At 49.2% G+C, this 16,014-nt stretch overlaps 1 protein-coding gene across 13 annotated transcripts in view; it reads left to right on the top strand.

Moving 5' to 3' along the window:
* MEF2D (myocyte enhancer factor 2D) overlaps positions 1-16,014 on the top strand; it is a 224,709-nt gene that overhangs the window by 121,099 nt on the left and 87,596 nt on the right. For all 13 annotated transcript variants that reach the window (XM_075907987.2, XM_075907993.2, XM_075907989.2 and 10 more), the window contains one exon: positions 5,128-5,403. In XM_075907987.2, the coding sequence (XP_075764102.2) occupies positions 5,350-5,403 (54 nt within the window). In that variant the 5' untranslated portion in view covers positions 5,128-5,349. The remainder of the gene's footprint in view (positions 1-5,127; positions 5,404-16,014) is intronic.

The raw sequence follows: 16,014 nt of genomic DNA, 5'->3' as shown, positions 1-16,014 counted from the left end.
GCAGCTCCTCACCACGCCGTCTCAGCCAGCCTCGTCTGCCGCATGGCTCTCCACAGGAGAACTGGAAGGGACCTCGAGGGGTCAAAGTCCAGTCCCCTGCCCTCATGGCAGGACCAAGTACCGTCTAGATCATCCCTGATAGATGTATGTCTAATCTGCTCTTAAATATCTGCAGTGATGGAGATTCCACAACCTCCCTAGGCAATTTATTCCACTGTTTAATCACCCCGATAGGATGTTTTTCCTAATCTCCCTTGCTGCAATTTAAGTCCATTGCTTCTTGTCCTTTCATCAGAGGTTAAGGAGAACAATTTTTTCCCCTCCTTCTTGTCACACCCTTTGAGGTGCTTGAAAACTGCTGTCATGTCCCCCCTCAGTCTTCTCTTTTCTAAACTAAACAAAGCCAGTTCTTTTAGTCTTCCCTCATAGGTCATGCTTTCTAGACCTTTAATCATTTGTGTTGCTCTTCTCTGGACCGTCTCCAATTTCTCCACATCTTTCTTGAAATGTGGTGCCCAGAACTGGACACAGTACTCCAGCTGAGGCCTAATCAGTGCAGAGCAGAGCAGAGCAGAGCAGAAGAATGACTTTTTGTGTCTTGCTCACAGCACTCCTGTTAATGCACCCCAGAATCATGGGGTTGTGTGTGTGTGTGGGTGTGTGTGTGTGTGTGTGTGTGTGTGTGCGTGCGCGCAATACAAAATTTGTATCTGCAGCCACAGACATGAGCTGTGGATATCCGCATTGACATCTGCTGATGCGGGTACCCATGAATGTAAAGTAGATATCCACGAGGGATGTAAAATCTCCGTTATTCAGTTAAATGTTACGTTTAACTGGTTAACCGCTTCAGCGCCCTCCCCACGGCCACCCACCGTGCAGTGAGCCCGGCTGGACTGGAGCAGATCCCTGCTTGTGTTGGTTAACCAGTAACTGGTAAGCATACTGAGCTGCTGGTCTCATATGGCTTGACCTGGCTTATAAAGCGGGCCCCCATCTCTTATGATCCTAGAGATCCTGCTTCCATTTTGCTGTTGCTTTTCCACCGCCGTACCACTGTTGCAACGCTGCAGCTGCACTGCTGTTTATTAATGGCACAAGGAAAGGTGCACACATTGAAAGAAAAAAAAAAAGGAAACAAGGCTTCAGCTGGTGTCATTTCAATACAATTTGGCCTTGTAAAGTACGCTAGTAATGGGGAAGTAAAAAGAACTTTTTTGTTGCTTGTATGTCCATGGCCTCCTGTGACTAAGTATGTCTTCGGCTTCCAAGTGTCCTTCTTTCATGGGAAATGAATAGTGGGTTTTGGAGAAGAAATCTTTCCACCCGGTATGCTTTGATACTTGAGTCAATAGGACCAACAAAGAAGCCAATGCCTACTGCTGTGCCATTTATTTATGGCATTATTAGCAAATGTGATTTTATATATATATCCCTTGACATAACCCTTTTACTCAGAATTAAAGTAACTGATACAGAAGAAATAAATTGGACATTGGCAAACCTCCTGGCAAGCTTGTAAGTCAGGGAAGGCTGGGATTGCTTGTTTTTTGGGCATGTAGTCTAGTGGTAAGGCCAGGGGGACTGGGAGTTAGATCTCCTGGGTGTTCTGGATTTGGGAGGGAGTATGGTTTCATGTCAGAGCAGGGACCTAAGAGTCATGATTCCTGTCCTTTCTTTATATTATTGGTACAGTAGAACACTGGGTAAGTTGTTTGGCCTCACTGATACCTTGTGGCACTGAGTTCCACAGGTTAATGGAGCATCATGTGCATAAAACGGTACAAGTTGAACCTCTCTGGTCTGGCAACATCCAGGGTCCAGCATGACTTTAGTTAGCTGGATGTCCACTGATCATGGGTGTGGCCAAGTTTTCTGCAGTCCCATAAAGTTCACAGTGACCAGTCCTGGCTCTCCGTGTTCTGTGCTGTTCTTTAGCTCTAATTTATCCCTAAATGTCTTCTCAGAACCCAGCAAGCAGTGGAAGTCTTGATAAGGCTGCTAGACAATATTGACCTCCTGCGATTTGGCAAATTCTCTGGCTCAACCTGTGCTCCCTTTTGTGTGATAGAGCTGAAATGGGAATGGTGAAGTCCTTGGTGATTTTAGGATGAAGGAGCTGGGGCTGTGTACAGCACCTAGCAAGTGGGCCTTGATGCTCATTCAGGCCCTAAGGATGCCACTGTAATACAATGCAATATTATGATTACTGTTTTTATGGATACTTGTAGAAAGAAGCAGAGGGGAAAGCATATGCATAAATGTCTCTCCCATTTCCCCCACTAAAATGTGAAATGTCAAGGAGAGAGCGTAATCTGAATTTTGATGTTGTGAAAAATGTTGCCCTGTTGTTGTCCATGAGCAGGGCTCAAAACCTGACACTTGGGCTGAAAAAGAAGCTGCTAAGAGCTTTTAAGGTGGAGGCAGTAAGCAAGAATGGCTCAGCCTGGTAGAAAAAATGAAGAGCTGCCAACTTTGGAATCCTATTGCATGTGGCTTAGATCTACTCCCTGCTGAGACATGCCATCTCGCTGGGGCAGGCTTGTAATGCTAGGCAGCTTGGTGCTTTGACTTGCTGGGTTACTGCAGCCTCTCTGGAACACCTCTGAAAAGGTTTCTGCCCATCTGATCTCTCTCCCTGGCCAGTTAGCAGGTGACCTTTGCTACTGTGCTGAGGGCTAGCACTTAGCTTGAAGAGGAGAGGCAGGGAGGGCTGTGGTTACCCACAGACCTGGGCTTCATTCTCTGCTTTTTCACAAGCTTCCTGTGTCCCAGAGGTCAAGTCGCTGGGCTGCCTCAGTTTCCCCTCCATCTAGTCTTGTAGCTCTTAGCTCAACTTTCTCCTGTAGTGTAGACCTGCCCTTAAAAAAGGGCAGATTTTCCGAAGAGCTCGACACCTGCTATTCACTTCTGAAATCTCATTGCTGCCTTTGGTGCCTTGTGGACATCTGAGGTCTTTTGGAAATTTGGCCATGAATCGCTCTGTGCCTCTGTAAAATGGGGATGTGCCGTGATATCAGTGAAATTTCCATATGCTTTAAGACTCCTTTGTGCTGCTCATCAGTGCATGTACTGTGTACCCGGCCCCACCTACAGCCCTGCCCCCTCTGCTGAGGCCCCGCCCCTGGGGAGGGGAGGAGGCAGGGCAGCATGCTAAGCACTCCCCGGCTTCCCTGGAGAAGCGGGGAATTGCACCGAGCGCTTCCCAGCTTCCCTGGAGCACTGGGGAGGGGAAGAGAGGGAAGGGGAGCATGCGTGCAGCACGACTCCCGGAGCACTAGGGGAGAGGAGGAGATGGTTCCAGCCTCCCCCGCCAGGAGCACCAAGAGAGTGGGCGCTGGGGGCAGCAACACTCTGCCCCCAGAACACTTATAGTAAGGGCTCTGAGGGCGGAGTTTGGGCGTGGCCGGGCTGGCAGTTTGGGAAGGCAAAGCCTTCCCTTGCCTAAGCCACCGGACGCCCATGTTCTCAGCCACTTAACAGTGTCATTGTCAGCCAGGTGGAGGGCCTATCTGAAAGCATGGGAAGGTGCGCCCGCCCACATTCTAAAAGCCCCTCCCCAACCTTATGGGAGGGACACTGAACCCATGTTCAACTGAATCCGGGGGACAAAAAATGACAACAGGGTCAAGGAGTGCGGGTCAGAGGTTTAAAATAAGGGAGCCGGATGGGGACACCGAGCAGAGAACCCCGGACAGCGCCCACTGCTCCTCAAAGCTGTCAATGGAGCCAGTGGACACCGCCCAGAGGAACTCTGCCCGGATTCGTGACATGAGGGAAGAACGGAAATAGGCCCCACAGTCGCAGAGAACCCCCTCGTCTAACAGGGCCGGTAGCCAGCCACTGAAATAAATCACACAACAGTGACACAGTCTGGAATGAGCAATATCCAGGTTGCTAGAAAGTCCACATTTCAGAAGATTGGCTGCATGGTTGACCAGTCCTGTGGCTGCTGGCGGGGTGGGTGGGGGGATATAAAGGAGTCTTTGGGTTACTAAGAATCAGCCCCTGGAGTTCTCCCTCTCTTGTACCATTGTCTATCTTGTCTCATTAGACCAGCAATAGGCAACTTAGGCTAGTGAGTGAGCCACAGGAATGGCCCTCCTTCATCTCAAAGGGTTGCCAGATTGTCCTAAGCAAGATGGTCTCCCAGGCTAAGGTAGTTTTGCTGAGATGGCATGCCTAGAATTTCTGGCATGGGGGGAGGGATAGCTCAGTGGTTTGAGCATTGGCTTGCTAAACCCAGGGTTGTGAGTTCCATCTTTGAGGGGGCCAATTAAGGATTTGGGGCAAATCTGTCAGGGATGGTACTTGGTCCTGCTGTGAAGGCAGGGGACTGGACTCAATGACCTTTCAAGGTCCCTTCCAAGTCCTATGAGATAGGATAGGTAAACCATAGCAGCGCTGTGATTGGATGCAAAGGGAGCACATGGCACTAGGCATATGAAATGTAGATGAACGGGCTAATCGAATAGTCGATGCAGGCGCCTTCGCCTTTGAAGTGTAGCAACAACCCGACTACACTTCAAAGGCGAAAGCGCTGTGGGAGCATGGGGCCAGCAGGGAACTCAAGCAGTCCCCTGCTGGCCTCATGCTCCCTGTGGCGTTTCAAAACAGCAGTGCTGCATGGAGCCCGGGGTCAGTGGAGGAGGCTCCACACAGCACTGCTGCTTTGAAACACCCCTATTCTTCTGATAGAGGCAGCAAGGCAGCAAGGGTTGGGGGGAGAGAAGCAATGTGTCAACTGTCCGATAAGCTCGCAGTCAGTGCTGTGTGCAATTGGTGCGCACCTCACTTCACATGCCTTGGCTTTACGTGTGTGTCGCTGTGGTAACACTGGTAAGGAAAAAAAAACGACATGGATGGAAACCAGCCAAATCTGGAAGCCCTGTGTATGAGCAATGGTCAACAGAACATCTTGTGGGCCACACACAGAACTCTGATATTTCGAATTAAATATTTCGAATTAACGGGTGGCTTGTGAAGACGTGGGGTAGCTATTTCAGGTTACCTCTGGTACCCCGAAATAACTTTGATGTGTAGACATACCCTCGGTACTACAGTCATCATAATAATTAGGAAGTTGTGTGAAAAATATTTTCAATCCTTTTTTCCTCTCTTCCCTAGGTTTCCAAGCAGCCACTGCAGGCACAAAGCGCCTGGAATTAACCAGACGGCAGCATAACATGAACTGAGAAAGAAGCAACCCGGATTTTTGTTTGGTTTTGGTTTTAAAAAACCGTTTACATCAAAGAAAACATTCTTTCATGAAAACGTTTTAAAGCAGGGTTATTTTCCCCTCCCCCAAACAAGAAAGCCATCCCCGTACGGTGAGGACTTCCGGAGAAGATGGGGAGGAAAAAGATTCAGATCCAGCGTATCACGGATGAGCGAAATCGACAGGTTGGTAATTCCTGATTTGATACTTTTGCTAGGGCTGGTCCTGCCCTTTCCCCGCCCCTACAGATGTGCAAGACCAAACGTCCATGTGTTTGTGCCTCAATTTCTCCACCTGTATGTGAATAATGGCCTACATTTCCCAGAGTGATGAGCAATTTTGGCTGCCCAAACTGAGGCAGAGGCTGATTTTTCAGATGGTGCAGAGCATCTGCTTGCTGAAAATCTGCTTTTACAGCATCTTAAGTCGGAGCAGCCGCAATCACTAGCCGCTTTGGCAGATGTGGGCCAGGGACACAATTCCGCCTCTATACAGCACAGTGAGATCAGCAGATGAAAAGAGCTCCAAGGAGTAAAAGTAAGGCAACCAGGTTTGCGCCAGAGGAGTTGTCGAGGTGCCATCGCCAGCTGGTTGCAAGGCAGTGGTGTGACTGTCGAATGGTGCCCGCCTGCAAAATTGGGGCTGGAGTTCTCCTCTTAAAGCTCAGCAAAGCTTTTCTATCATAACTTTTTATTCCGGATGGAAAATGCCCCTTTCTTCTCCCCCATTCCCTTGGGGGCTGTGACCTGGCCTGCTTGGATTTAGCTTGAAGACTCCTCCATCACAATGGAGGGGTTTCTGGGTTAAATTGTAGTGAGTGGCGTTGTGACCCAGCATGTGGGGTTGCGACCCCATACATCTTAGGGGGCAGATCGTTGAAGGGGTGGCAGGGCCAAACCTGACCCTGCCCGCCAGGTCGCAATGGCACTCGGTTTTACTGCGGGGGCCATGGTCTGCATATGGCGTATTGGTCTGTCCTCTCACAGCTGCAAGATGTTGGGCATGAGTGTTGTCTTTTGGCTCTGCTGGGCCCCCTGGCAAACCTGGATTACCATGTGCAACTGTGACAGCTGACATCTCGGCCAACACATGGGAGATTGGGCGGGGGAGCTCTCTGCCTAAAAGCATCAGCTGCTTGCCAGATCTGAAGAGAAAAGGGTCTGTAATTTGGGGCTGTAACCCTGTATATTCACCATACATCGGGCACAGATTGGGCTCTGCAATGATCTGCCCATAATCCATCAATGTCACTGCTCTGTCTCCACTGAAGCCGATTGGGTTACGTGAGGGAAGTGAAATAATCTCAGGGGTTAAGTCTGCACTAGCAGAAGGGGGATCAGATAATGGGGATCAGATAATCAGCCTGGGCTTTCTCTCTCTCTCTTAGATCAGAGCAGCAGCTCTTATTTATAATGTGCAAAGCTCAACCCATCTGCAGCACCCCATGTGGATTGCTGGACTTGCCACCAAGCCCTGCAGTTCTGTGGCTAGCAGCGGGGTCTCTTTGAAGGGGCTGATATTGGGAAGTTGTGGGTTGTCGCTGCAGCAGGATCGTTCTTACCTTAAGGATTCCATGTCCCCAGTGGGGCTGTTATTTTAATAGCAATCCACAGGGCGCAATGTTTTGTTTGAAAGAAAGGCCTCTGACATGCCTTGCAACCCCCTATCCCTTCTCACAGCCCTGGTGTGCTTATTGTGTAATAAAACTCCATGTGGGAAGATCGGCAGGTGCTGGGGGTAGGAGGTCAGGACTCCTGGGTTACATTTTCAAGTTTTGGAGAAAGTGAGAGTTAGTGGTCAGTGCTGTGAGGTGCAAAGCAGGATTCCTGGGTTCTATTTGGGTCCAAGGGGGCGTGCTGTCTAGTGGTCAGTGCAGGGGAAGGAGCATTAGGAGTGCCTCGTTCTGTTCCCACGTTGCCCAGTGGTTAGAGCTGGGGAAGGGGCAGTCAGGATTTTGGGGGTCTAGTTCTAGTTCTGGGAGGAAGTTTAATAGAGTGGCTAGAACAGGGCAGGGTTGAGAACAAGACTGGGGTGGGGAGGCAGATTTTCCAAAGATCCCAACTCCTGACATGCAACAAGAGCTACTGAGCACTCTTGAAAACCTGGCTCTATTTGCATTGCCTGAACGGCAGCTGTTAGTCACGTCATGACCGGAAGGTGCATGCGGGGTCACCCAACACGAGCAAGGTGATGGATAGACATGGCACCCTTGGGACATAAGATGAGTAAGGGGGGCCCAGAAGGTAGGAAGGTTGGGGGGCTCCTCCAGTGGCTTGGTGGATAAGGTGAGGTGCGCAGTGAGGAATTAGAACAGAGGGAGGCTCTTCGGAAAACAGGACCTCGGCAGTTCTGTGAATTTGAAGAAGTGTAGCTTCAGGTGACTTCCTCAGGTTTCACAGGAAGCAGGAATTGAACCCCTGCCATTAAGTGTAAAGTGCTCCATCAAAGGCTGCTTTGTCTGTCTGTACGCCCCTTTATTTTTGATCCCCTTGTTAATTTCAATCCAGGCTCTTCCCCGTTCTCCCTTCTTGGGGATTCTGCATCACAAGCGTGGAAGTTTTTATGGTGCGCGTGCAACTGAGATGATGTGGACACATGGCTTGTCTGTCTGGCGGTAGAATGCCAAAGGCTGGGGCTGCAGATTGAAACTTGTTTTAGGGGCAGAACAAGAAAACTCGAAAAAGACCCTCCAGTCTTGCAATGTTGACCTCAACACATGGGGGCTCTTAGCCAGAGCCAAGCTCTGATAGGGTATGTCTGGACTGCCTTCTTCTGCCGTCAGAGGGATGCAGATTAGGCTGGTCAACAGTGCAAATGAAGTGGGATTGAAATATCCTGTGCTTCATTTGCATAAAAATGGCTGCCGCTTTTGGCCGATGCGGTACGTTGTCGGCAAAAAGCGGCAGTCTAGAGGGGGATCTGTGGAGACAGAAAGCCTTTTTCGACAGATCCTGTAAACCTCCTTGCCGACAAAGTGGCGGCAAAAAGCGGCGGCCATTTTTATGCAAATGAAGCACAGGATATTTAAATCCCCACTTCATTTGCAATGTCGACCTGCCTAATCTGCATCCCTCTGCCGACAGAGAGATGCAGTGTAGACACACCCATAGTGACAGTGTTGCCGCCTTGGATTGAAAGATTTCGAGAGTGCCCTGATCGCTGCATCCAAAAGAGAAATGTGGGAGGCCTCAAGGTGAAAGCGGAATGCCGCACACGTTCACCTTCCACTGCCTTCACCTGCAGCCCGTGGGGATGGGTCTACAGCCCAAAATCAGTCTCCTCTCTGAGCCCACAATCAGTGACTATAGCTTCTCTGTTGAAATTGACCGGAGATTCTTCATCATTCCTAACTCAGCACCGGGCTTTTGCTGCTGAACGAAAAACTATTAGTGGCAAGTTCCATCCAGGAGCTTTATTGTTCCATGCTGAAACAATAGAAAATTGCAGGTTTTCTTCATTAAAATTGCACTTGGGCGGGCGAAGGGGTAGGGTGGGGGGGATATTTTTGAAAGCATCCCGCTTGCTCAGGGCAGTGTTTATTTCCATAACGAGCAGGAAATGGTGCATTAGTGATTATTAAAAGAGCTGGAGCTTTTTTATTGGGGCAGCCCGGCTATCTGGCATTGCTGGATGCCATGCCTGGGTGGGAGGTTATAACATATATAAAGCCGGTTATTGGAGCCCTGTTCGAAGTTAAAATGAATGGAAAATATGTAGTAATCCTGGAGTTGGAAGGCTGGCTCTAGCCCTGTTTTATATCCCTCTTGGAAAGAAAAGAGTGAAGTCACTGCCAAAGCCTGGGGTTCAAGTGAGTTGTAGGTTATGGGGAATTGGGGGTAGAGGGTGATGACTAGTGGAGGAGGGGGTTGAACTGCTATATGGTGTATGAGTTTCCCTAGCCAGACTCTGGTGAGAAGAAGGTTGGGAGGAAGGTCTTGAGATTAAAGCGCTGGAGCGAGATGGGAAGATTTGGGTTCGGTTCCCAGCTTTGTGCACGGACTCACCATGGGCAAGTCAGTCAATCTCTGTGCCTCAGATTCCTAGTCAGTAAAGTTACTGTCCTCGACTGTCACAGCCAGTTGCCCCACCTCATTTACGAGCAAAGGAGCAGTAGGTGAGATGGACGAGTGCACAGCACCCAGGCTTGGGAAGCTGGGAATGAGTAAAAGGGACTGGATCACTTACTTAGTTTGTTCATTACCTCTGGGACACCTGGCATTGGCCACTGTGGGAAGACAGGATGCTGGTTTAGATGGACGTTTGGCCTGACCTAGTCTGGCTGTTCTTATGAGATCTGGGGTCTATTCCCAGCTCTCCTGCTGGGTGATCTTGGGCAAGTCATTGCCCCTTTCCATGCCTCAGTTTCCCCAAGCTGTAAAATGGGGATAAGTCATCCCTTGCTTGTTATCTTATACATACAGGCTGTGTCTAGACTGGCAAGTTTTTCCACAAAAGCAGCTGCTTTTGCGGAAAAACTTGCCAGCTGTCTACACTGGCCGCTTGAATTTCCTCAAGAAAACTGACTTCTTACTGTCTGAAATCAGTGCTTCTTGCGGAAATACTATGCTGCTCCCGTCCGGGCGAAAATGGCAATCGGGGCTTTTTTGCGGAAAAGCGCGTCTAGATTGGCCACGGACGCTTTTCCGCAAAAAGTGCCAATCTAGACGCTCTTTTCCGCAAATGCTTTTAACGGAAAAGTTTTCCGTTAAAAGCACTTGCGGAAAATCATGCCGGTCTAGATGTAGCCACATTGTAGGCTCAGCTTGTTTAGCACCTAACACCATAGAACCTTCATCCAGCACCAGATCCCTCTTTGCTACCATAAATAAATAACAATGAGTAGAGGGCATAAAAACGAACAAGGAGGGAATGAATATTGCTGCAGAAGTCAGTTTCTCCTGCCTGCTTGCCTGACTGTCACCTTTGTGAAGGGCTTTCCTTGACTGATCTTGAGCAGGTGGGGTGGGATGTAGGAGACAGGTGTGACAATGTGGTTCCCACACCAGTTATTACTCTGGGTTGCTGACACTTGTAATTTTACTGCAAGTTTCCTGATGCCGGTATCTTTTTTTCAAAGCTTCAGTTCCTGGAGTCAGGTGAATATTAGCTTTCATCGGTTTAAGAAAAGAATGTTTCTAGCCCTCAGGATGGCAGAGAACAGCCTGGGAACGTGGCCTGAATGTGGTCCCAAAGGCTCATCTGCCAGAAAGTCTAGAGAAAGCCCTCTGGCCTTTTTTCCTTTCTTTAAAGCTCACGATTTTAAAGCCATTCTCCTGAGTTTGGGGGACAGACCTCAAGAGTTCTCAGACGCTGGGCTTGGCAGTGCTGAGGGATGCAAGCGAGTAGTCGAGTACTTGAGTACCCGATATGCCTAAGTTTATTGGGGAGTTGAGTTGAGTACTTGACTACTCACTTTCCCACACCCGTTGCTGCCTCTGTATGAGAAGCAGCAAAGTGGGGGTGGGGTAGGCGACAGGTGCTGGGGGAGTCGGCTTAAAAGATGGACCAAGCAATCCTAGCTTGTGTTGGTTCGGGACTGGGCAGCTCTTACTACATTTAAAATGCAGAGCTGCAAGGGTCCCAGCTCTGTCCCAGCCCATGCCGGTCGGGGACCTATCCCCGCTGCGGCTCTGCAGTTTAAATGTAGTAGGAGCCAGGCTGCCTGCACACCCATCTCCTACTACGTTCAAACTGCAGAGCTACAGCGGGGGTAGCTCCTAGGCCGGCACAAGCCAGGACAGAGAACCAACCCTTATTGCCTAATCGTGTAGTCGATGCAATTTGTAGTTGATAAAATTTGTAGTCGATACAAACAATTTGTATCGACTACACAATTAGTCAATTACCTGCTTCTTAGCAGTGCTGGGGGCTGTGTTTCTCATCTTGCCACATCTCCAGGGGGCGTGGAGGGCCGGGCCTGCTCACATCAGCAACCTGGCTCTTCATTTGCAGCCTCTGCTAGATCTGGTGCTATCCCTTTGTGGACCAATACTGGGCTAGATGGACCTTTGTTCTGACCCAGGATCACCGTTCTTGTGAGACCTGGGGTCTATTCCTAACACTTCTGCTGGGTGATCTTGGGCAAGTCATTTCACCTTTCCCTAGCTGTAAAATGGGGATATTCCATCCCTTGCCAGTTGTCCTTAAGTTCAAATGTAGATGTATGCTTAGCGTGGGCAGGAATTGTCTGTTCTGTGTTTGTACAGCACCGAGCACCATGAGCTGCTATGAGAATATAAACGCAATTAAGATCACGGCCCCGGGACGCTAGGTGCTGTACATGCACACTGTGTGAGACAGCCCTGCCTCAGAGAGATCCCTGCCTACATAGACGAAGAGGGGCACATGAGACCCAGGGAGAGAGCGAGCGAGCTACCCCAGAGGTTCTGGTGCTAGCACTGCTCTGGACTTGATCCACCAAGTTATGCTGCTCTCTTCTGCCTTTCTTCCTTTACCACAGCACCACTGGCAGGACAGAGCCAGGCAGCTTGGGAGCCAGCGTGAGGACAAAAAAAAAAAAAAAAAAAAAGAATTTGGCAGTGGGATTTATAGCTCCTATAAAGGGCTAATGGAAAAAGAAATAGAGAGCGAGTACAGCGTGTACATGATACCTATAATAAAAACACAAAGTGGTCTGATACAAAGAGAGAGACAATCGAGGGCTTGAGAACATCTGGCTGGAACGGTTGCCTAGGGGCGAGTCAAGGGGCTCCTTTATCTTTCCTGCAGCTCCTTTATTTTCTTTTTTTTTTAATCTTGTTCTCCCTCTACCAGCCCCTTGAAATCACAAACATTTCTAACCGGGATGCTTTTTGTCTGATACTGCTTCGATTCCATACAGAATCGCGCCACCGCTCCCCTACCCCGGGTTAGATCCACGCTCTTTGTGTGATCAGGCAGCGTATCGGTTTGCTTTTAAAACAAACCCAACAAAACCCTCTGGGAGGCGGGAAGTTAACAAAGCAGCAGGGCTGTGTAATTGGTCAGCAGTGCTGGCTTCAGTATCAGTTATTTCCCCCTCTCCCTCCCTCGGTCAGCAAGGATGCACCTGAGGGGAGAAAGAAGCAGCCTTTGGGACAAAGAAACAGGGCTTTGGACATTGGGCCTGATCCCTGCCCGGGATAGCTCGTCTCAGCTTTGTTGAGGTCACTGGTAGGGATGTAAGTGAGTAGTCAAATAGTCGAGTAACCGATAAGCTTAGGCTTATTGGTTAGTCGAGTCAACTACTTACTTCCCCTTTCCCCCCCTTGCTGCCTCTGTATCAGAGGCAGCAAGGGCAGGAGGGGGAGCAGGAGCTGGTGATGGTGGGAGCTGGCTTAAAAGCTGGCTCTCCCTAGCACTGTCTCCATGGTTCCAGCTGCCCCCTCTCCCCCACACTGCTGCTTCTATAAGAGGCAGCAGTGCGGGGGGAAACGGGGAAGTGAGAGGAGGCTGCTGCAAAGCAGCCTCTGCCCGTGGCAGGCCCAGGTTTGCTGCAGGCAGGGGCTGCTCCAGTTGTCCAGAGCAGCCATTATCTGTGGCAGGCCCAAACACGTCGCGGACAGAGCTGGGCTGGAGTAGCCCCTGCCTGAGGGGACTCATGCATTTTGAGGCCACATAGGGTCATTATGAACCTGTAGTTTGACCACCGGAGAGGCACAGGCTTTAGAAACTAACCCAGGGATTCCTATATCAAGCCATTTATCTTCCTGTTGCACTGCAGCGTAGCTTTAGAAAGAAGTCCAGTTCCAATTTAAAGGCTGTGCATGATGGAGAATCTGCTACACCCTGAGCTGAGACTTAGGCAGCTGTACCTGTGTTCAGAGTCAAACACACAACTCTGAGATCCAAAGTCAGACACCTTATCCTGTAGGCATATATTCCTGGGACCGGAAGCTGGCTAATTGCCCTGCTATAGTCTTTCTTTGTGACCTTGGTCATGTTTCTTAATGTCTTTGGGTCTCAATTCTTCATCAGTAAAATACAGATAATAGTCCCTCCTTTTCCTTCCCTTGTCTATTTTGATTGCATGTTATTGTAAGATCTCTTTCCCTAAGGCTATGTCTATACTACAGCCCGGATCAATATTCTGAGATTGATCTCTTGGCGGTTGATTTAGCGGGTCTAGTTAAGACCCGCCAAATCAACCACAGATTGCTCTCCGATTGACTGTTACTTTACCCTGATGAGACGAGTAAGAAGAGAGTTTCTCCCGTCGACCTCCTGCAGTATCGAGTAATGCAATTGATGATATGTCGACTCCAGCAATGTTATTCATGGAACTGGAGTTGCATAGCTTAAGTCGACTCACTGTTGTGGTCTAGATGGAGCCTGAGTGTATGTTCAGCACCTAGCACAATGACACCCTGATCTCACATATGATGTCTAGGCACTAACAAAGATTCCACCTTTCTTCTATCATTTCTCTCTGTTCTATTGTTTCAGTTCAAGGAGCTAAACAGCTCATAGGGGTGTATTTTAGACATAAGATGACTGTGGAGCTGCCTAAATTAGCTGCCCAGTACTGACTCCACATGTTAGAGTCTGTGGGATGAAATGGCAAAAACTAGCTTAAATCCATTGTGTGGTTCCACTCTGCATCTGTGGCCCATGCCTTGTGGCAGCTCAGTGTTACATTTTCCATCCCCATACCCATGAATGCTTTTCCTGCGGTTCAGAGTGGGGAGAAGCTCTCCTCTCTAATGCTGCCCACCAGTTGTGACGAACTCGGATGCTGCTGAATTATGCGTGTGCGTTCATGCCAAGGCTCTGCCTCTGTGTCTTCCAGTTAAAGCTGCTTTGCATATGGGGGTATCTCCGCACGTGTGTGTGTGTGTGTGTGTGTGTGTGTGTGTGTGTGCGCGCATAACTAGCACTCTTTGCTGTGTACATGCTTGCTTACATACCAGTGCTCTAAGCTCCCAGGAGACCCTGACCTCAACTTGCCGTTAAGCCAATTCTTGGATTGTTGTTTAACATTTATAGGGCAGGAGTGCCTCAAATCCAGCACTCAAGTGCTAGGAGCTGTACAAACACATTAGAAATGTTCCCAAGAGCTTACAGTCTAAAAGGGTTGCCAGGCCTTGACCCTTTTCCCTTTTGTATCTGTCATTGTTACAGCTTGAAACTCTAAAATCCAGTCAGTACTCTCTGGTCCGGCAACCAGAGAATCTGTCTGGAAATGGGAGCAGGGTCAGACACATAGCCCCGGCTGGTGGCAGCGGGGCCAGAGGCTGGGAGTGCAGCCCAGGCTGGCAGTGGGGAGTGCAGTCCTGGCCAGGGCCGGGAGTATAGCTTAGTGGTCTAGGCAGGCACCCAGGAGCGGTACTGACAGCTGGGAGGGAGCCTTGAACTCCCCTGGTCCAGAAAACTCCCTGGTTCGGGATCACTGAGGTCCTGATGGTTCTGGACCAGGGAGAAACAACCTTTATATGTACCACAGCAGCATCTAAAGGACTCAAACTAGATCGGAGTGCCGTTTGGCTGGGGCTGCATGCACAGGTAATAAGGCAGGGACTCTGCTCTGGAGAGCTTACAGTCTGAGTAGAAAAGACATGCCAAGGGAGATATTTACATGGGGGCGGGGGGACCTGTAGAGATTAAGTGACTCATCGCAGGGAGCATGTGGCAGAGCCATACATTAAATCCAGATCCCCCAAATCCAGCTCTAGGGCCTTTAACTACAAAACCCTCCTTCCTGTCTGGATGGTCTCCTGGGAGTCACCAACAATTTTGCACCGGTGCACTTTTAATGCATAAATAATCATTTGCCTCTGCAGTGTAAGGCACTGTAAGGTTTTGGAATCCTTGGTCCAAAGCCCAGCATGTCGATGAGGTTGAGTTAAAATCGAACACAGGTCCCGTGAGAGCTAGTCTTCTGCCTTACAGGCCAATCCTTCCTCTCTTGTGCTGTATCTGTCTCTTAGGGTACATTTACTCAGCAGCGTTATTTCAGAATAACGTCCATTATTTTGAAATAACTGTGAGCGTCTACACAGCTAGCTCGTTATTTTGAAATTATTGAAAAATAACAGGCAGCTTATTTTGCCGTTCGTAAACTTAGTTCCACGAGGAATAACGCTCTTTCGAAATAGCTATTTCAGAATAGCAGTAGTGTGGACGCTCCACTGCTGCTATTTCAACATAGCTCCTCCCCCAGGCTAGTCAGAGTAATCACTCCCCAGTGCTTCCTGAGGCTCTAAATCAGGGTAGCTTGTCCACATTAGGGGAGCCGGCTTCAGACTAATTTCCAGGCTTCCCTGTAGTATAGAGACGCTGTTTCGAAATAAGCTGTTTTGGAGTATTTCTTCTGGAAAAGCTTATTCTGAAATAATTGTGCAGTGTAGACATAGACTTAGGAATCTTGCCAGACTGGACTGGCACATTTGCAACCTCAGAGTGCAAAGGGCATGTTTCTGGTTCTGCCTGCTGTGCTAGGCAATCCACATGACTTCCCTGAAATAAATGGCGTTGCCCTTGATCAGTGAGATCAGAATCAAGGCCCTAAAGTTGAAGCCGAACACAAGAGAGGAGAGCCAGTCATAGTCTGTAATGACATTAGAGGAATTACAGGATTGGATTTGCCGTAATAGATCAGCTCACGAGTCTATCAAGGCAGGTCCAGCAAAGACTAGTGTCTGACACTTGGAGGAAGGCAAAAATCCTCCAGTGGCGCAGGGCTGTGTGTGGAAGTAATTCCTTCCTGACCCCTATTGCGATCAGCTTATGCCGTGAAACATGAGATTTAATTACCCTCTTAGGCTTAGAAGGTTAATTCTTCTAGATGAGGGTCAGGCCCATGTAAATCCCAGGCTGTC

This window comes from Pelodiscus sinensis, chromosome 22, assembly GCF_052426305.1.
Source record: "Pelodiscus sinensis isolate ZL-2025 chromosome 22, ASM5242630v1, whole genome shotgun sequence".
NCBI classification, from domain to species: Eukaryota; Metazoa; Chordata; order Testudines; family Trionychidae; genus Pelodiscus; species Pelodiscus sinensis.
The sequence above is the reverse complement of the archived record's forward strand: the minus strand, read 5'-3'. Positions and strand labels throughout refer to the sequence as shown.